The sequence below is a fragment of the Pelmatolapia mariae genome, linkage group LG10_11 (genome assembly GCF_036321145.2).
Source record: "Pelmatolapia mariae isolate MD_Pm_ZW linkage group LG10_11, Pm_UMD_F_2, whole genome shotgun sequence".
NCBI classification, from domain to species: Eukaryota; Metazoa; Chordata; class Actinopteri; order Cichliformes; family Cichlidae; genus Pelmatolapia; species Pelmatolapia mariae.
In genome coordinates, this window is record NC_086236.1 from 27,115,232 (window position 1) to 27,136,282 (window position 21,051).

Consider the following 21,051-nt stretch of genomic DNA (forward strand, 5'->3'; position numbering starts at 1 on the left):
GAATAAATTCCAGTGATGGCAGAATCATGGAGATGACAAAATGAAGCAATATTTTAAGTTTCAAGAATTTTAGTTAAAATATTATACTCTATTGCAGTTCTTAAAGCATAGACAGACAAAATGAGAGCATTTAGATTTTTTTTTTAAGGGGGATGGAGGTTAACATAGATATTAAGCCTCAACGTGATAATATATTCCCAACCAACATTTTCTAAATTTAGTTTTAATCTGGAAACAAAAAACAGGAGTAAAAAATAATAATCTATTACTCCTAAAACAGTAACAGTCATAATATTCATCTAGCAGTGCATATAGTATTTTTACAACTGCAAGCACTGCTGGAAATGTTACCTCACACACTCAGTTAGGTATGCTTATGTCCACATCGCTATCCAGCAACATTTGTCACCAACAAATGGACACAGCTGGAGAGAGAGACAAAAACAGCTGCTAAACATCCCCCCTCCCCCTTTTTTTCCCTAGAATTCTATGATTTCTTCCAAAATCATGCTCACATTCCCACTGCTACCCGGTTTAGTAATTATATGCTTTGTTCAATTGTCACCATGTAATGTATTATGATAAAGTCAGGCACAGGTTGTTTGCAGAAGTGGCTAAAGGATATGTCAACAAATCGTTAGAAGGTGCTAAACAAAGTGATGGTAATTTATATGAGGATACTGTTACAGATATATGCTGATTAATGAATGCTCTCTCCAACATTAATTTATTATCTGCCATTACTACCTCCTGCCATGCAAATGAAAAACAAAACACTTTCTGTGTGAGGTGCTGGGGCATGCCCAGAGGTTCTATCTGTGGATAGGAACATAGCTGGAATTTAACATAGTACATCTACTCAAGTACAGATTTACTATCCCTGCAGTACACTATGTAAATAACTGTCTTTTTTGTACCTGTTTTTCATTTACAGCATAGAGGCAAATCTGACTGGAAGAACGCTGTGTACAGTGGTTGTGTGACTGGAGGAGCTATTGGCTTTCCTGGTATGTAACTTACTTTATTAACTAATAGTTTGCATTACAGCAAATGTATGCAGCTTGTCCACATGTTTATTTTTCTGTTTTGCAGCTGGTCTGAAGGCTGGTGTTCTGGGATGTGGAGGCTTTGCTGCATTCTCTGCTGCAATTGAATATTACTTGCGGTGAAGCTCTATGGAGTGGCTCGATGGACAAAAACATAAATATTACACATGTGGACCAGAGAAAGAAGACTCGCGCTGTGAGCTTGCTAACCGTGATGTTTCCCTGCACATCAAGGATTGCTGTTAAAGCAGAATTGAAGTGTACTGTTCAAACACAGGGATTTTAAGTGACACCACAGTGGGCTAAAAAACAAACAAACAACAAAAAGACATGTCTCTGTTTTTCCTGTGACTTTCATATTGTGGACAGTTGGAGCAAGAAATGCCAATTTCTCATGGTGAATCTTTAAAGACAGAGCAGAGTGGGTCTGCTTCAGTGGCGTACTGATCAGGTGAGGAAAGCTGTACTTGTGTGAACTTCACTCTGGGTTTGTAAAAACTCAGATGAGCACTCTTCTGCCTGTAAAACATTGGTTTGATGTGTAAGTAACTAATCCACACCAGGATTATTTATAATAAAAGCATTTTTTTTTAAAATTGTGGATTTACAACTTTTTCCCTTGATTATTAAAGGACTACAACACCCAAACTGGTAATTACCTTTGCTTTAATTTTTTCTTTTTTTCTTTTTTTTAATTTAACGAAAGTAGTCTTCAGGAATAGTTCTTCAGGCTTCTTGAAGGACATTCAAAGCTCTTCTTTGGATGTTGGCTGCCTTTTGTTCCCTTCGCTGTCAAGATGATCCCCACTATTCACTAATGTTGAGGTCCAGGCTGTGGGAAGGCCAATCAACAACTGATAGCAATATGTGTTTTTCTATCTGAAGATGGTGGTGTTGTAAATACTATTTATTGTTTAATTACGATAGCATAATGGTGATAGGGAGGCCCCAACCCCGCCTCCCTAATGTGGGAGCCAACCAATAGGACCACTCCCTCCATGACTGGGACCAGTAAGACCACAATCATCACCAGCATTTGGTGAGAGCCGGAAGGATAACCTGGCTTTAAACAGGAAGAAACCTCCACAGAACCATGCTCAGGGTGGGACAGCTATCTGGCAAGACCAATCAGGGTTGAGGGCAGGAAGACAGACTAACCATATTAATCACGTTAGCATGATGATAATAGGAAGGCCCCAACCCCGCCTTCCTAATCTGGGAGCCAACCGATAGGACCGCTCCCTCCATGACTGCGATCAGTAAGACCACAATCATCACCATCTAACAAGGTACCAGTGGTATGAAACACTCATGTTGCATTCCACTTGTATGCAAATCCTACTGGGTCACAGGTTGAACAAATATCCACAGGTGGTATAGGGGAAGTCCGGTAAACAGGTCCCTGGTGGCAGGAAACTAAGTCAGTGGGTCAGAAGGGGCCAGCCGAGATTCAGTCTCTGAGCATGTTACATGTAGGACACTGGGCTTGGAAGGTGTAAGGCTGATTGTCCATCAACAAAATTCAGTGTTTGAATTGTTTTCTGTCTTTTCCATCTTCCTCTTCATTATCCTTTCATTTTTGCTTCCAGTGTCCAGCTGATGCTGATGTAGATGGCGCTGACACATGGTCATCTGGATCTTCATCATTGTCTGAGGTGGTGTCTGACAGATTGCTGCATGATCTGACTTGTTTGCTGCCTATCTGGTCATGAATTTCTTCTCTCATCTTTCATTTTTCTGTCATGGTCCTGGGTCATTTCACCCAGCGTTTTGTGTTCATCATTATTATGATCTTGTGTTCTAGTTCATTCTGATTATGTGTTCGGGTTTAAACTTTTTAGTTTTTAGGGTTTTGGTTCTGTGTTCCCTCTGTTTAGTTTCTGCCCATGTGTTCCCTCTGTTCACTATCTGTTACCGTGTCTCTGAGTCCAGTCTGTGCATTTCCTGTTTTATTTTGAAGGTCTGTGTCTTATGTCAGTGTGTTCAGTTTTGTGCTCTCCTTGTCTTGTCTGTATAATCAGTGTCAGCCGTGTCTCACAGCTGTTTCCTCTCAGTCCTGTTCACCTCTTGTATTTTGTGTCTGCATCTTCCCTTGCTCGTCGTCGCGTCGTCCCTCATTCTACTCTGTGTTGTGTTTGTCCGGTTTCCTGCCTGTTAGTTTATTTGCTTTCCCAGTTTAGTTAGTTTTCTGTTCAGTCTGCAATCTCACAATAAAGCCGGGTGTTTTGAGTTCGCATTTGCCTCCGTGAGTCCTGCTCTTGGGTTCCTGCCTGCCTTCACACAGCCATGACATTTCCTTCTTTTCTTTCTGTTATTTATCATCCTTTCTTTGAGTCTCTGTTTCCTCCTTTTCTGCTTTGCAGTTTTTCACTTTTTTCTTCTTATTTGTTTACTGGGTTTGTTCCTGCTACTTTTATTGGACGCAAGCTCCTCTGTAGAAAGAAACAATATGGGACACATGTAGCTTTGGAAGATGGCTGCAACACTGAGTGTCCAGCTCAGCTCAAAATTCAGTGTTTAAATTGTTTTCTAGCTCTCCCATCTTCTTCTTCTTCATCCTCCTCCTCCCTTCGTCTCCTCCTTGAACCTCCTGGTACTGGGCTGGGGGTCAATAACACAGGAACATGCTGGCCATTGTCTCCATCGTCATCAGTGTCACTGTCATCCGTGTCACTATCATCCGTGTGACTATCATGACCACTTTCAGGGACACTTTCAGTGTCACTCTCAGATCCCTCATCTTCCCACCACCTCATTTCCTCAATAATTGGATCTTCTGCTTGCTCAGCCGGGTTTAATTCAAAGTCTCCTGCTCTATTATTGTCCCAGGGTCCTTCTATTTCCTGAGGTGGATTTCTTTCGATGCCTCCTACCGGAACATCAACCGCCTCCTCATGTTGTGGCAGTTGATTAACAACTAGACCGCGCAACAGATCGATTTGAAGCCAGCAGAGCATCGGGTGAATTGCTTGAAAATCTTCCCGTTGCAGCAGTGCCAAAACCAGCTCATCGAGCGCTACCCCTACACCAACATCCTTTTGTGCTACACCAACATCGTTTCTGATCTGTCTCCTCTATCCATTTTTCACAGATGAAAACAGTCTGATACAATAGACTGGAGGAAACTGGTCGGTACAGCTGTCAAACTTTAGCTGACTGGTTTCAAACTTTTAAAATCGCCTTGAAAAAGATTTGAAATCTCTTTAGCAAACTGTTTAAAAACACAGAGCAAATGTGGACTAATCACTACTTAGTGCTGTGATGAACGCTGCGAACTGAATTCAAAATCCTGCTCCTCACATACAAGGTCTTAAATAATCAGGCCCCATCTTATCTTAATGACCTTGTAGTACCATATCACCCTATTAGAGCACTTCGTTCTCGCACTGCAGGCTTACTTGTTGTTCCTAGAGTATTTAAAAGTAGAATGGGAGGGAGAGCCTTCAATTTTCAGGCCCCTCTTCTGTGGAACCAGCTTCCAGTTTGGATTCGGGAGACAGACACTATCTCTACTTTTAAGATTAGTCTTAAAACTTTCCTTTTTGGTAAAGCACATAGTTGGGGCTGGACCAGGTGACCCTGAATCCTCCCTTAGTTATGCTGCAATAGACGTAGGCTGCCAGGGGATTGGGTTTTTCCTTTCCAGTCACCTTTCTCACTCACTATGTGTTAATAGACCTCTCTGCATTGAATCATACCTGTTATTAATCTCTGTCTCTCTTCCACAGCATGTCTTATCCTGTTTTCCTTCAGTCACCCCAACAGGTTGCAGCAGATGGCCGCCCCTCCCTGAGACTGGTTCTGCCGGAGGTTTCTTCCTGTTAAAAGGGAGTTTTTCCTTCCCACTGTCGCCAAAGTGCTTGCTCATAGGGGGTCTTACGATTGTTCGGTTTTTCTCTGTATCTATTATTGTACGATCTACTGTACAATATAAAGCGCCTTGAGGCGACTGTTGTTGTGATTTGGCGCTATATAAATAAAATTGAATTGAATTGAATTTGAACTGTGTACTTATATTTATGGGATTGCAGAGATCAAAGTCAATATTTTTATTGGTTGTTCTGTGTTCTGACTTTTTTGACGTCATCGAATTTGGTTCACTCTGATGACATTCAACTAGGGTGACCATATTTGGATTTCCAAAAAAGACACGCTTGAGGATAAATCTGATCTAAAAATGAACTTGTGAAAGTCAGAACACGATACAAGCTTGAGTGTAATACTCTGGTAAAACTTCGTAATGGGGGTATTCAGGCCCAACATCTTGGATGTTATCTACAGAATATCTTTTAGTATATCCTTTGGGAACTTGGTTTGGTCTTGAAATAAGTAGTCTATCATAGATATCAATGACATACTGTTGTTGAAACACTCTCTGTACCTGCAGTTTGGTTTTTCCAAAAATGTAACAAACAAAACAAGGATACACATGTTGATGGCTGATATCAACTCCACTTAACAACAGTGACCAATGCAACCTTGGCCACACACTGGCTGAATTGCAGTGAGTGACCAAGCTGTTGAACAGCATGAGGAGGGGGTGCCAGGCTGTTGTGGCTGTGTATGGTTCTTCCACATGTTACTGAGGCCCATACCTTTTCATGACCACAACTCACATACTCAACCTTGCTGCTCAACCTTTACAAATATGGCACCATTTAAGGGGAAATAAACAGGCTTTCCAGCAGTATAAGATTTATTGCCAAGAAGCATAGTTACAACAAAGAAAAAAAAAAAGACCAAACACAAACTGTCTCACTTTTTGTGCTCAGTTTATGTTTGCAAAAATTAGAAATGAAGTCACTCAGTTTTATGATAAGGGGTGTAAAGGTGAAGCAGGCATTAGGTCTCGCTGCAACCCTACAGATGGGAGGAAGCCCACAATGCACAGGCTAGGAGTGTTACCAGGGAGATTAGCTTAGATGGCACATTTCTGAGACTTATTAATATCTGATGAAACATATGGGAGAGATCCAAACTACTTACTCCGATGCAGGATTTAGTCTTCTTTAAGGTTTAGTGTGATAATAGAAGGCCGCTGGTGATTAATTCTGCTGTATGGCAGCAGATATGGTGTCCGAAGTGTGCCAAAATTGGACAAACTGCGGCATGCCAGAATATGTATTTATTAAAAGTGCAGTCATTTTCTACTGTTTCACTTCAGAAGCATAAATCTTTGCACAGATGATGTTTATATGTTGATTACTGACTTACTGGATTAAAATGTGAACTAAAGCATATTTTAAAAAGGTTAATGGATTTATATTAGTCACATATGTATTCTCCCACACTTCGACACAATAACTCAGATAGGGTAAAAATATGTGCATTGCCTCGTAATCTAATATATATCTAATGTTACTCAGGATGTAAATCTTTTTGGCCATCTTTTTTTTCAACATGTTCAATATGAGATTTCCATCTTAACTTGTCATCCCCTATTACACCCAGAAAATGGAATTCTGTAACTCTTTCAATCAATATTCCATCTAGATAATACTACCTCTTCCTCCTTTACACAATTTCCAACTATCATAAACTTTGTTTTTGCCAAATTCAGCGATAACTTCTTTACATCAAACCATTTTTTTTTTAGTTTTTTCATTTCAATAACCATAACTTTCCCCAATTCTTTCAAGTTTTCTCCAGATTGATAAACAATTTGTGTCGTCTGCAAACAAAGCAAAATGTAACATTTTCAACACATCACAAAGGTCGTTTATATATAAATTAAAAAGTAGGACAGGATCAGGAGAACCTGAACCCCCCTTAGTTATGCTGCAGGCCTAGGCTGCTGGAGGCTTCCCATGATGCACTGAGGATTCCTTCTTCATTCACCTCTCTTCTCTCTGTGTTTATATACCACTTTGCATTTAATGCTTAATAATTATTCATCTTTGACTCTTGTTTACAGAGTGTCTTTTGTCCTGCTTCCCTATTGTAACCCCCAACCTGTCTCAGTACATAGCTGCCCCTCTCTGAGCCTGGTTCTGGGGTCATCTGGTTGTTGGGATTTTCGCTCTGTAATTGTATGGTCTTAAAGGACTTTGAGGGGACTATTGTTTGGTGATATATAATTGAGATTAATCATAGCATCATCATACATCAGTTCACGTGGTTCACCTAGGTTTATCATTTAAAATGCACATGTGCAGTAGTTGTATTAATCATGCTACATATTATTACTATTACCACTGAGGCAAGGCACATATAGGTATACATAGTTTAACATTAACACAGGATAAACATAATTTAGGATCAATACAACAATAAAGTTATAAATTATATTTTTAAAAGTCATTCATTTTATTGGGGCTGAAAAATAATTCATTTACTACAGTTTGAAACAAGCAAACATACAAAAGCCAGTGTACTGTAATGTAATGTAATGTAATGTAATGTAAAGTTCACCTACCAAAAGAAAACATTGGACAATACTAATATATTAAAAACTGCTAGAACAGGGATCTAGTTTCATTTGCGGATGAATATCAGTTCTCCAGTATAAAACTCCTGTTCCCCTTGACAACTGCAGTTAGAGGGTGGTGTCTGTGTAAGGAAAGGAAGGAAACGCTAGTGAAGTCAAGCGTAAGTATGACTATGCGTTTTTTATAAGCGTTATTTGTTACATTTCTGACATCTCCTGCTTTCCCGCTGACCTGTGAAACATATTTTAAATGTTCTTTATTTAGTTTTTTTTTTTTAACGTGTTACCTACCATCGGCTATGTAAAGAGTGACTGTAAAGATGTAACTTGTTTAGCAACGGATATACCAATTCTAAAACGAATATGTCGTTATGTTACGTAAGAATCAAGACGCTATCTTTGAATTATGCCGTAAAAAAACGTTTGCTAACATTAACTAATAAAGATGGCTACCGTCCATTTAGGGTGTAAAGTCAGCTGGACAAAAAGGAGGCAAACAACAATAGCTTATGTTAAAATGGCGCTGTTACGCGAAACACCAGTTTCCTACCAGTATGTTAGAAAACTGGTGTATGACTCAGTCCTGTTTATCGCGCATGCTGCAAGGATAACTAGCATACCAACTGATGGTGTATAAGGAAAACGTATGCATAAGCCAATTTTAGTGTGCGTTTCTACAAGGAAGAAATAATTGCCCAGTATTTTACAAATACTATTTCACAGCATGCTGATCAAATATCTTTAAGTTATATCTGGCATATGAAGTTGTGTGTGTGTGTGTGTGTGTGTGTGTGTGTGTGTGTGTGTGTGTGTGTGTGGGGGGGGGGGGGGGGGGGGGGGGGGGAAGCCTTATGTTTTAATATTAGTAATAATCTCTTTTTCACAGGAGAAAACATGCAGATCTTTGTGAAAACCCTCACTGGTAAGACCATCACTCTCGAGGTTGAGCCCAGTGACACCATTGAGAATGTCAAGGCCAAAATCCAGGATAAGGAAGGCATTCCCCCCGACCAGCAGAGGCTGATCTTTGCTGGCAAGCAGCTGGAAGATGGCCGCACCCTCTCTGACTACAACATCCAAAAGGAGTCCACCCTCCACCTTGTCCTGCGTCTCAGGGGTGGCATGCAGATCTTCGTGAAGACCCTCACTGGCAAGACCATCACCCTGGAGGTTGAGCCAAGTGACACCATTGAGAACGTCAAGGCCAAAATCCAGGACAAGGAAGGCATTCCCCCTGACCAGCAGAGGCTGATCTTTGCTGGCAAGCAGCTGGAAGATGGCCGCACCCTCTCCGACTACAACATCCAGAAGGAGTCCACCCTCCACCTTGTCCTGCGTCTCAGGGGTGGCATGCAGATCTTCGTGAAGACCCTCACTGGCAAGACCATCACCCTGGAGGTTGAGCCCAGTGATACCATCGAGAACGTCAAGGCCAAAATCCAGGATAAGGAAGGCATTCCCCCCGACCAGCAGAGGCTGATCTTTGCTGGCAAGCAGCTGGAAGATGGTCGCACCCTCTCTGACTACAACATCCAGAAGGAGTCCACCCTCCACCTTGTCCTGCGTCTCAGGGGTGGCAAATAAATGATTCAATGTTTTTATTTACTTTGCAACAGAACCTAACTGAATAAAAGATTACATTAAATTCTAGGGTAGTTTCCTTTCATTTAAATTCATATACAGCCTTACTAAAATGCACTTGCATGATAAATCATCTTATGCTGTATATTAATCGACTTGTGTTATGTTAAGTTGGGTTTTTGATGGCTTAATAAAAATTTGAATAAACTCAGATTCTGCCCATGCTCTTTAATCATTAGTCTTTGTTGTTTTACATCCTTTGTAAGTGGAGCACACTTGTTTTATTCTCTTCAGACTAGTTAAGTAAAAAGTGTTATTTACCAGGTTTACTGAAATTCTGGAACAGAAACTGTGCTTTTATATGACAGGTCACACGGTGGCAAGATGACGCTGTTCAGTGTTGCATCATGTAATGGGAGTCCATCCTGAAGCATGAAATGTCACAGGAATCCACTAGATGTCAGTGGCTTACTGGAAGTTCTCCAATCAATTCAATCTTTATTCTGGTTACATGAAGTCTCAGGCCCACAGGCTCCAGTGAAATCCAGTCCCAGAAATGTTACCGAACACCGTTTACTGAAATTGAGACCCTAAGGTGAGAGCGTGCATTAAGTTTTGGTTGGTATAACTTACCACTACAAATATTTGCCCTGAAGCAGATGTTGGTGGGAAAAGATGCATTAAAATGCTTAGTATTAGGTTCTACACCTTGAAATTAGCTGCTCTAATACCATGGAAGTCAAAGAAAAAATATTTGCAGACATGACACATTTCAAAGAAGTCAGGATAGGAACAAATAGTAAAATTCGTTGAGTTTTATAATTCATTTTTAATTAATATACAGAACAACCTTGATTTGATTTTTAGACAATTGCCATTGTTCAAACTTTTTCAGTGCAATGTTGTTGTGATGATATTGTATTGGAAGAGGTTATACGTCAATGTCAAATGTAAATAAAACACAATGCACTGATTGGGAAAATAATTTCAAATACACTATAGCAAACAATGTGAGAGTTTTTTAATGTATTTTGAAATATATGCCCATTTCCATTTTATGCCTGCTACATGGTGCAGAAACACTGGGACAAGGAAGTAAAAACCTGGCACAAAATAAAAATAAAACATAAAATGAGCCCTATCCACAGGTTTAGCTTTTCAGAAGTAAAGATGGGGTGGGATTCAGAACCTGGGTAATGTAATTTCAACAAGAGATAAGGTTAAAAAATAAGATGAACTGGTTGTGATCTTCGGGCATGAAAGATGATCCTGTAGTGAAACGGGTTGCAGCTCTGATAACTAATTTCAATAAACATCTTCAGTCTTCGAATATGAATTGAAAACTTTGCAAGCAAAGAAAAAAAACTGAATAGAATAACAGCATCTCGGATCCCAAGCTCATATAAGACGGATTGGTGAAGGTGAAGTGGAAAATTACATCCTCAGGGCGAAAGAAGAGAAGAACACTTTTAACTATACTTTTCACAATGGTTTGGTGGGACAATTATGAAAATATCAAATGCAAAAAAACAGGCACGGGTAAATGAAACATATACGAAGGCCCACTGATGATAATTGATATGTGTTGTTTTACGAGCAACAGATGCCGTCATTCTTTGTTTTTAAGGAAAACACCTTACTTATTTCAGCAAAATGAAAATGCATAAAGGAAGCATGCCAGAAGTGTTTCAAGTTTTAGAGTCAGAAGGAGCATGTGTTTATGAAAACCATACAAACAAGTCTTAGATGAGATGAGAAATACTTTATTTATCCCATATTTGGGAATTCTCTTGTTACAGAAGTTGAAATGATGACCATCACAACCAATGACAACAATAGGCAACTGATATAAAATAATATCTAGTAGATGCCAACCAGATGTATTGTATTTTAGCGCATGATGACATGTGGTGTTAAAGATTTCCTGTATCTGTCCTTGTGCCAGCGGAGCTGAATGAGTCTGTTAGCGAAGGCGCTCCGCTGCAGCTTCCTCAACCTTTCTGCAGCATTTCTCAACAATGAATATGTTGTCTTCATTCTCTTTCCAGTTATAGACTTTTTTTTTGACTGGCCATTCATTGCAACATAAATTCTATAAATTCTGGTAAATAAGTTTTTCTATGACATTTGCTTTTTTCAGGAAGAACTGCTGAAACTCAAGGGTATACCCTTAAGTTACTATAGTAACTTATTGGGTGAAGTGTGCTTTTAGCTCCGCCCACCTTACTTCCACGTGCATTATAGTCTCCAGACACATTTTTCTTTTTTTCTTTTTTTTTTAAATGTAACAGTTACAAAAATAATTTTAATATACTTGTAAACGCTCATGACAGTGTTGGAAAACACTGTTGGAAAAGTACAACTAGTCGCCGTATTTGCACAGAAGTGAATTATCAGCAAAGGTGCTGCTGCACACAGCTCATGTAAGTCAAAGTAAGTGTGTAATCAAACCAACCAACAACATAAACTTTCCCTGCGTCGCTCTTCTACAAGGAACTGAGTCGGTGTTTTGCAGCCCCTGTCTCAGTGGGTTTGCCCGCTGCATGACAAGAGAAGCAGCTGTATATATCAGCTGGGGGACTGCGAGCTGCCTTCTCATTCGGCTCCACCGTGCGGGGAGGAATGGCTGGCTGGGGGGGCTTCTTCTTTTCTCTTCTCAACTACAAAACGGAGAAATATGTCATTGCAGAAAACAGAAGAATCGGAATATTATTTCGGCTCTATCAGCTGGCAGTGCTGGGATACATTATTGGGTGAGGTGAACTGCATGCCCCCCCAACTCGAGTGTTTCCTTTATGGAATAATAAAAGGGAGAGTGACTAACAAAGTTAAAAATAGTGGGGCTTGTGGAAAGGTTTTTACTTTGTGTTAAAGTGGTAGCGCAGTATGGGCCTTTCCTACTAATACTCCCATGTGGGTTATCTGGTTAATAAAGTGAGGACAAACTGTAGGGTGACATTTTTAAGAGCCTGCATGGGGTGGTTATAAAATCAAGCCTGCTATTAACAGTGGATTTGTCGTTTTTTATTCTTTAATTCATGGTATTTTCAAGTGTTATACTCCTTATGCATATGCAAGATATTTCTAAAACACTAGATATTTCTAAAACTGTTATTATAATAGTAATAATAACAGAACTCTGCAATGTAGACTAGGACTACATTGAACACGTCATGAAGTTGTGCTGAATGTCCCAGGTGGGTGTTTGTGGTGAAGAAGGGGTACCAGGAGAAAGAAGAGGCCATCCAGAGCTCAGTCATCACCAAGCTTAAAGGCGTCACTCTGACCAACACTTCTGAGACGGGGCCTTACCTGTGGAGTGCCGAGGACTATGTCATACCCCCAAATGTGAGTCTATCTTTTAGTTTGCAGGATAGCAACACTGATGCTGGAGCACTCGCTAATTATGCTCCTGCCAAGACATATTATGAGGTTACTGAATGTTTGTGCTGCCTTGTATCATTAGTCTCAATGTCTGTCTCGGCGGATTCAACAATATTGAGCTTCTTGGGGGCACTAATTTGTTTAACCTTTTGCTTCTTCATCTCACTGCCAGTACTTAATTTTATTTTGCAGGGCGAGCAGGTGTTCTTTGTAGTAACAAATTACATAGAGACCCCCAATCAGAGGCTGGGATTCTGTGCTGAGGTGCGTATTGTGAGGACATTAGCATTTTCTGAAAGCAGAAAAGTCATTGTAAAAAAACCCCCAAAAACACAATTTTTATCGTGCCTCTAACAGAGTTCCAAGGTGCCAGATGGACGATGTGAAACTGATGATGACTGCATAGAGGGGGAGCCTGTAACAGCAGGTCATGGTGAGGGGTGTTCACTTCACTGTAGTCATGTAAAAATCAGATTGTTTGTTTGGATTTATCCTCACTTTTTCCATTTTCTGATTTATGACCTGTGTAATGAAACGATACAAAATATTGTCCTGATACCGCCACTCTTTAATATTACACGTTTCATTATGTCTCTCTGTGTCTTTTCATTTTGGAAGTTCTCGTTCAGATCCACCACACAGCCTGCCAACTCTTTGCTCTCTCTCTGTTAGGAATCAAGACTGGCTTGTGTTTAAACAGCACCGGGACCTGCGAGATTCATGCCTGGTGTCCTGTTGAATACAACAAGAGACCCGCGTGAGCATTCATAATTCCTCGCAGAACTTTGGAAATTTGCCATTTTGAGCTGCTGCTGCATTAACACTTGCTCTGATCCCTCACACAGACCCAGATATTTCACAGGTTCTATTTATTACTGGCATAGCCTGTCGCCTCCCTTTTCTTTTTCACACAGCTGCGTGTCTCTTTCATTTCCAGAGAGCCCTTACTGAGTGACGCAGAAAACTTCACCATCTACATCAAGAATTTCATCAGGTTCCCCAAGTTTGAGTTCTCCAAGTAAGTAGCTATAAGTGGCTGCTGATTGCTGGTGTGCCTATGGCTTCCAGGGATTGGGGCATAGAGTGGAGGGATATGCATGCTCCAGTGGCTGCTTTAAATAGCTTTAGGGTGCAGAGAGCCTTCTATTTATACCATTCTGTGCATTGCACTCAGTGAGACAGTGAAACAGTCATCTGAGACGTCCTTGACAGCAAGCCTTGCCCTGGACAGGTGTCTGATCAGAATGGGCTAGCCCAGCGAGCTACCCTCTCCGCTGTTCCGTGCACGAGTCCTGCAATAATGCACAGAGATGACCCAGCCACAGCTAATTCATCTGTCAAGATCTTACTATAATTACGGATACATCTCTCATGTTCCCCCACTAATCTTGGCATGCCTGTGATTAATGAGGTAGTGCTTTCGTCTGAATGGAAGTTACTTGAAATGGCCGGCAACACTACACATCTTACAGTGTCCTGTATCCAGTTACATTTTTTTGTTGCTTGAAGCTAGGGGGTATAATGCTGTGGTTTAACTGACATATACATGTTGCATACACATACTTTTGTAGTGTACACTGAGGAAAGCTTAGTCAAGTTGGAGTCCAGACAGGGAAACTCTGAAGTGAGTGCGCGTGTTATACAGATGCATATGTGTGTATGTGAGCACCAAGGTTAAGACAAAGTCAAAGTGGTATGAGATCACATTAAAAGGCTGCTCTATGTTTTTAAAAATGTTGTAAACATTTATAATCATATAATAAAGGAAGACAAATCTGAGATTCTGCCCTATTTCTAGCAAAACTGTGGCACCGACTGTGTTAGCATCTTTGTGCAAAAAGTAACATTTTTTGAGCTGTTTCCTTCCACTGAAGCAGACTAGACCAGGTTGATTTGGAGGACACATATTGCATCATAACTAAGCAAAAGTGTCACAAGTCAGACTGTTATTCTTAGCAACAAGGAGCTTTGACTGGGTCATTGTGAGTCTGAAGGCTTCTACGGGCCCAGAGCTCTACAACACCGGGAAATGGATGCAAAGCACGAACAGAGTGTCCAAAAGTGGCTGTAGAAGATCAATACATCCAGTTTTGTTCACTGCAGGAAAAAAACAAAACAAAAACAGACCAAAAAAACACATCAATAAAGACCAAGTGACTTCAGTCAGCAAAAGTCATATTTAAAATAAAATGTAGATAATGGAAAAAAGTCCTATTTACTGAGAGGACCACCCAGTGGGATGGCAGTGACAGAGTATAAGAAAACCAACAGGAGGAAGAGTGATAAAAAGAAAAAAACTGAACCAAAATTGGCATAAAAATCCAGGTCCTGGCACTCACAGTAGTTTATACAAGTAATAAAGGACCTTCTTTAGTTGCCAACCTACATTAAAAAATACACCTACACGCATTGGCTTACACCTTCTTCTGGATGTGAAGTCTAGGGTTGTTTTCTACCCTGGACATGGATATCTATAATAAAGGACCTTTACGCTCACCCAGTAGCCCCGTCCTGTTCAGAGACATAGCCCACCCTCTGATTTGCATCTGAAGGATTCAAACTGCTGCAAAATTATGGGCCCGGACCAATATTTGAATGTAAAGAAGACCAGGGGTTGGGTCTTTGGCTGAACAAACTGTCACTAAAGCAAAAGGAAGAAATACCAAAGACTAATATATATTCTAAAAATTCATATTTTCAGAGATTCAAGTTTTCAGTCAAACTGTCAGTGTTATCCTTAAAACTGAAGTATCGCAACTGGTGGTCAGTTTTCTTAAACGCTTATCCAACTAGCAGCTAATGTCAGCTGTCATAGGCAGGGTACACTCTGAAAAGGTCCAGTCCATCACAGGGCAAACACAGAGAAACAGAGCACACATTCTCACATCCACGCCTGCACCCACTCAGAATGACCAAATAACCCAACATGCATGCCTTTGATCTGTAAGAAGAAAAGCCACCGGCACATGGAAAATATACAAACTACACAGAAAGCGCACAGCTACAAAACCCTGATAACTCAAACTTTCGTCTTTTCACTTAAGTAAATGATTTGTGTCATTTCATTGAGTGAAAACATGAGTTTCTGATATAATTTCCCCCACATCTGCTGTCTGCTGTACTTCTAGAGCCAATGTCCTTGAAACTTCTGATGACAGCTACCTGAAGAGATGTTTCTATGACAAAGAGAACCATCCTTACTGCCCCATCTTTTGCCTCAGAGATCTCGTCAGCAGCGCTGGACATGACTTCCAGGAAATGGCTGTTAAGGTACAATATCAAACAACAGCACTCAAAGAAAGCAAATCCCCCTGAAGGGCAAGGGCTATACTAAAACTTTAATGTTTTATGTTGATGTCAGTATTGTTGATATGAAAATCTAGTGGAGTATATTAGTGTAGTATATCGATCATTTTGTGTCCTTTTGAAGTCATCAAGCGTTGTATTGAAAAAAGAGCTCAAACAAAAAAAGTTCTTATGTCCCCAAGTGACTAATATATTGATTTAAAGTTTGGAGATGATCCTAGTTCATGTCACCTGGACCTTTGACCTATGACCTTTTAAGCATTACATACTAAAATAGTGTATTTTATGGTCTTTGCCTATATTACTGGAGCAGTACTGGCTGGTATCTTTGGCTTCTATAAGCTGTAAAACTGAGATTTTAAGACACATTCATGTGGTTTTGCAAAACTTTACATCATCATGGTGACGTCGTTGTATTGAAAAAATAAAAAGTGTGTTGTACAGCTCTTTGCGTTATTCTATCATATGATATAATACTCATTATGATTGCATTTTTTTTCAAGGCAAACAGTGAATGTCAGTGTCAAATGCTAGGTACTGATGTCCCCCAGGGTGTAGTATATTGTTGTGAAGTTTGAAAAAATTTTTAAACTGATTTTTACATTTGGTGGTACTTTGATTTGACTTTAACCTGATTTTCACCAAAATTGAATCAGCTTGAGTTGTTATTGGTATCTAACATCACATGAAATTTGAAAATGATATCTTGACAAACTCTGAACACTAAACAGCTAACAAACACACAGACAGACAAACAAACAAACGGAACTGATTTCATGCTCCCTTCCTTCGTGAAGAGAAAAATGTGCCAATTAAGAGTATGTGTGGGGGTGATTTTGGTTCCTGACTTCCTCACAGTCATTTGCTAACAAACTATAATAGAAATCTGGCACTGATTGCAGTAACAAATGCATTTACTAAGATTAAACATTTTGAAAGTGATTAGAAAAAAAGTATGTTCCAGTAGCTTGCCATCACTTGTTTAGATTTCTTGAGCAGATTATGTATAAAATGTTAGAAGAAGACAAAGTACAGTGAAGATTCTGTATGACAAGTTTGTCTCTTTGTGCTTGGACACACAAACTCAAATCAGTTGACTGATTTATAGGGAGATGGTCTGCTTGCACAAAAAAGCTGATTTCTTTAATGATTTGGAAGAAAATCTGCAAATATCCCACAAACTTTTGAATCTCTCTGCAATGCAAATACAGTAAAGCTGTGTATTAAAAACCAGCCTCTGGTACGCTACTAACAGCGGGATCATTTTTGAACTCGTCAGATCCACATACACGGTTGTCGTGAAGCTTTTACACACATCTTTTCGTCTTCATCATTAGATGTTATTTTCTCAGCTGGAAGAAAATGGATGGATGGACGTGCTGAGTTTTCAGTAGTATTTAATCATTTTCAGTTTCTGTTTAGAGTTATGAAAAACTGAGTTTCTGGAAATGTGTTTAAGTAAGATATTCCTCTATTAGGTTTGATGCTCCGCATTGGCTGGTCCCAAATTACATCTGTGTTACCCATTACAAGCAACTTCAGTCTGAGGTTTTGAGGGAGAAAGGTTGGGGCACCTCAGCTACTGAATTACATCCCAGATGAAATCAGATGTTCAAAATAAGTATTTTAATGCAAAAGCATTGTGAAACTTGATTTTATCTGCGTATGTCTTCTGTGGTTGTGGTATGCTGCGTTTAAAAAGTTTTACTTTTTGTAAAGCACTCTGTACGGTATGGTTTGTGGTGTATCAGCTGATCTGCTATTAATATTCACCCTTTGTGTCCACCAGGGTGGTTCTGTTGGCATTCTCATTGAGTGGAACTGTGACCTGGATAAAGACTATTCTCTGTGTAATCCACAGTACAGCTTCACCCGTTTGGACATTAATTTGAACAACTCAATTACATCAGGATACAACTTCAGGTATGGTACCCACCACCTCCACTCTGCTCACTGTGTCCAACCCGTTTTCAGCCTTTACATCTTCTGTTAACTATTTTTCCTACAGATATGCCAGATACTATAAGGATCAAAATGGTGAAACCTATCGCACGTTGTATAAAGTGTATGGGATTCGCTTTGATATAATGATCAATGGTCAGGTACAGTGGAGATATTAGCAGTTTTGTTTTTTTCTAAAGTAAAGCACATTATTCTGGTGAGCGATTTATAGTGAGTTTCTTGTTATTTTTTTACAGGCGGGGAAATTCAATATTGTCCCCACAGTAATTGCCATTGGCTCAGGCATTGCTCTCCTCGGTGCAGTGAGTAATTTATTAGAATATTCTGTGTGGATGATTGCTGTGCAATTACCACGGTGCTAAGTTTGAAAACTGTCATATTACAGGACAGTGGATGATGTGTAATCCCCACCAAGAAAAGTAATATTTTGTCCTGTTCCAGTTCATTTGTTTATTTTTCTCTTTTAGGGAGCCTTTGCCTGTGATATGATATTATTGTACATGATGAACACAAGCTCCTTCTACCGAGAGAGGAAATTTGAAATCATCAACTTCAAGTAGGACTTCATGTATTTGCACAAACTTTGCCATTTTCCAAATCTTGCTCCTCACTTTGGCACATCTCTCTCATGCTGTGTGCAACAGGAAAGAGAGGACCAAAGTTAAAGATGAGAAAGCAGGCCATCGGGAAAAGAGGTCCAGAAGACCAGGGGCAGAGAAAGGGGCTACAAATTCCATCAAAAAACCAGGAGAAACTGAACCCACTGCAGGATCTTCTGCAGAGAGCCAGCCACCTACGGAGAAAAGGGGTCCCACAATTCCACGTAACACGGGACAGCGATACTCTGCTCCACCGCAAAGCACCGAGACGAAGCATCATATCACTTTCATGGCTCACAATTAGGTCTGCAGGCAGAGCAAGGTCACCTGTTTGTTTTCCTGCATGAAGCAGAACCCGAAGGTGGGACTGACGTTCACGTCTTACCTGCCGGCACAACTGCTAGCACGGTCACTGGCATGAATGATGCCCTGACTGAAGATGTGTTGATCCAGGGGAATGTAAATGTTGTGCAAAGTGCATGAGGTCAGGACATCAAAGAAAGTAGCAGGGTCAGGATTCAAAACAGATTCATTAACACTCAACTGGCAATTAGCAGTGACAGTAATTACAATATATAGTAATAAAAGTAAAAAAGTAGGCATGAAAGTTTTTAAAAACTGCACTTAGAAGCAATTCATAAGAAAATGTGTGGTCTTAATTGTGTTTTTACAGCTCGACACATGTATTGTGTTGTTAAAATGCACAAACACTGTTGCTGCTTTCTGCTGTACGTTCAGTTAACTGTACTGATCATGGCTTTGATATGAAGCTTTTACACAGTATTCACTGGCGACACTGAATACAGTCTGACATGCACTACGAGTCCAAGTGGACATATTTTCTGTGTAATGAATGGAAACTGAAATGCAGAGTCTCCCTTTATTGTTTGCTGTTCCTGTTTCTGTTTATTGAATGTTCTTTGTCATTGGAAACACATTTTTGTCATCATAATTTTATTATTATTAGTGACACTCCCCAGTGAAGAAAAAGTGATCCAAAAAACTTCTAGAGAGATCTTTAATCCAGTCAGTAATTACATTTGCTATTTTCTGACTTGGTTTAACTTGTGAGGATTTGATCTGTAAACCTACATTATAACTATAGTTCTCTAAGTACATGTTAGAGTTCATTCTCTGGTAAATATGGAGGAAAGAAAAGGACAGTTAATTCTCTTAACTCATCATTCAACATATCACCAGTTCACAATGAAAGCCTTTCATTAACAGCCTATCTACAACAGCAGGGCAGACAAACCTAAAGAATTACAGAGCATTAGACAAATATTTCTGAGTTATTTCGAGTAGATGTTCTAGTATACATGCACCATCCCGTACAAGAAAGTCCAGAACAGGACATATGTGAAGAGGCCTCCGACAAGGCCTCCGGTGAAGAGCAGGCGCCGTGATTTGAAGAATTTGTTCCACCGCCGTCCGGCCTTGAGAATAAGCAGCAGCGAGAGGAGAAAGGATGATAGGAAATAAAAGATGAAGCCATACAGTCCTGTCAGGCCAAGGATACCGGCTGTTGCTCCCGAGAGTGCAGACACAGAGGTGCGGCAGTAATCCAGCACTGCCGCGTTGCCTCTCACTGCCACTTCACTGATGAACTGTGGTCCCTCACGCTTGGCCCCAACTCCAGCCATCTTGGCTCTGGTCGGCTACCACAGAAGGTGCTGCTGTAACATCAGAGATTAAGGCAACAATGTTAGAGCAACAGTACCTACTATGATTTTATGTACCTCGCACAATGAGGTTTTTAATTCATAAATAATCAAAATCCAAATAACATGATGAATAGTAAGACTAATGATTTCAAATCCTGAAAATCCTGACTCGTGATACTTTATAGAATTAACACCAAATAGAAATAAAACTAAAATAGCTAATTTAAAACATTAGAGACCGATCGGTTTTACTTTAAAAATCAATTGACAGACAATTTTCACCAGGAATAATTTAAGGGCCATCTTACTGCTGGTAATGAAGGTTATTATATTTAAAAAGAAAGATTAAAATAAAAACTAATTTCTAGCACTACCGATCATCATGACACTGTGAAATCAACATAAAACTACAAATCTGGACACTTTAAAGCCCTCTACTGTGCGTGACAAAGAAAGCAAGTCGGGTTCGCTTAGCACAAGGTGATTCAAAGCCTCGTTTTGACATAAAATGTAAAAATGTACGACACAGACATCAGTTTTCAAACTACACAAGGCAGAGTCAGACTATTGGAGGCTAAACTGCACGTCAGCTGAACTATTTTAACATTTCTACCAGTGCTAATTCTAGCAGTGCTAGCTCTCCCAGCTACCCGCTGACGGTGACAGGCTCTCACCGGAGATTAACGTAGGGACTTCCTGTCGACTCCTCACGACGCGGTCACAAGAACATAATATGCAAGATTTACTTTGTAAACCTGAATCTAAAGCAGTTACAGGAAAAGTCAGCTGCTGTCGCCAAAAAGAAAAAGTGCATTCATTCTCGTTTGGATGGCACTCCTATACGAAAGTCAGCCACGCTCCTGCGCAGTGCATTGTGGTAATGCGGTAGTCAGCCTCAGGAGGAGCCGATTTGGTGCATTCCTTGACAGTGAAACAGTAGGAAATTAATCTACCCTGAATAACGTTTAAGCAGGGAAGCTACCTTTGAATTTGTATTGAAGGAGACACTATGTTACATCAAAATGTAAATTCGTTATTTCACATTTTTGGCTAAAACAGCAGTTTTATAACGGCAAATTCCA

General features: G+C 40.1%; 3 protein-coding genes across 3 annotated transcripts; 2 read left to right on the top strand and 1 right to left on the bottom strand.

The window, feature by feature from the left end:
• Positions 1-7,544: 7,544 nt before the first annotated feature.
• LOC134637777 (polyubiquitin-B) lies at positions 7,545-9,286 on the top strand. The gene is made up of 2 exons (XM_063488291.1): positions 7,545-7,634; positions 8,360-9,286. Exon 2 carries the CDS (start codon positions 8,368-8,370, stop codon positions 9,055-9,057), a length of 690 nt encoding a protein of 229 aa, XP_063344361.1. The 5' UTR covers positions 7,545-7,634; positions 8,360-8,367; the 3' UTR covers positions 9,058-9,286.
• Positions 9,287-11,676: 2,390 nt separating this feature from the next.
• Positions 11,677-18,823, top strand: p2rx5 (purinergic receptor P2X, ligand-gated ion channel, 5). Its single transcript, XM_063488289.1, has 12 exons — positions 11,677-11,807; positions 12,252-12,402; positions 12,631-12,702; positions 12,796-12,871; positions 13,111-13,195; positions 13,376-13,456; positions 15,567-15,708; positions 17,534-17,667; positions 17,753-17,846; positions 17,943-18,008; positions 18,174-18,262; positions 18,351-18,823. The coding sequence occupies exons 1-12, from the start codon at positions 11,677-11,679 to the stop codon at positions 18,607-18,609; spliced, it is 1,380 nt and encodes a 459-aa protein (XP_063344359.1). The 3' UTR covers positions 18,610-18,823.
• Positions 18,824-19,353: 530 nt separating this feature from the next.
• Positions 19,354-20,853, bottom strand: emc6 (ER membrane protein complex subunit 6). The gene is made up of 2 exons (XM_063488292.1): positions 20,644-20,853; positions 19,354-19,981 (listed from the first exon to the last, which is right to left on the bottom strand). The coding sequence occupies exon 2, from the start codon at positions 19,946-19,948 to the stop codon at positions 19,616-19,618; it is 333 nt and encodes a 110-aa protein (XP_063344362.1). The 5' UTR covers positions 19,949-19,981; positions 20,644-20,853; the 3' UTR covers positions 19,354-19,615.
• Between the last annotated feature and the right edge of the window lie 198 nt (positions 20,854-21,051).

Excerpts from the sequence above, each read along its gene's own strand:
- LOC134637777 (XM_063488291.1), top strand. The coding sequence starts at position 8,368 with ATGCAGATCTTTGTGAAAACCCTCACTGGTAAGACCATCACTCTCGAG.
- p2rx5 (XM_063488289.1), top strand. The coding sequence starts at position 11,677 with ATGGCTGGCTGGGGGGGCTTCTTCTTTTCTCTTCTCAACTACAAAACG. Across the intron at positions 17,668-17,752 it reads ACATCAGGATACAACTTCAG|ATATGCCAGATACTATAAGG; the intron begins GTATGGTACCCA and ends TTTTTCCTACAG. Across the intron at positions 17,847-17,942 it reads ATATAATGATCAATGGTCAG|GCGGGGAAATTCAATATTGT; the intron begins GTACAGTGGAGA and ends ATTTTTTTACAG.
- emc6 (XM_063488292.1), bottom strand. The coding sequence starts at position 19,948 with ATGGCTGGAGTTGGGGCCAAGCGTGAGGGACCACAGTTCATCAGTGAA.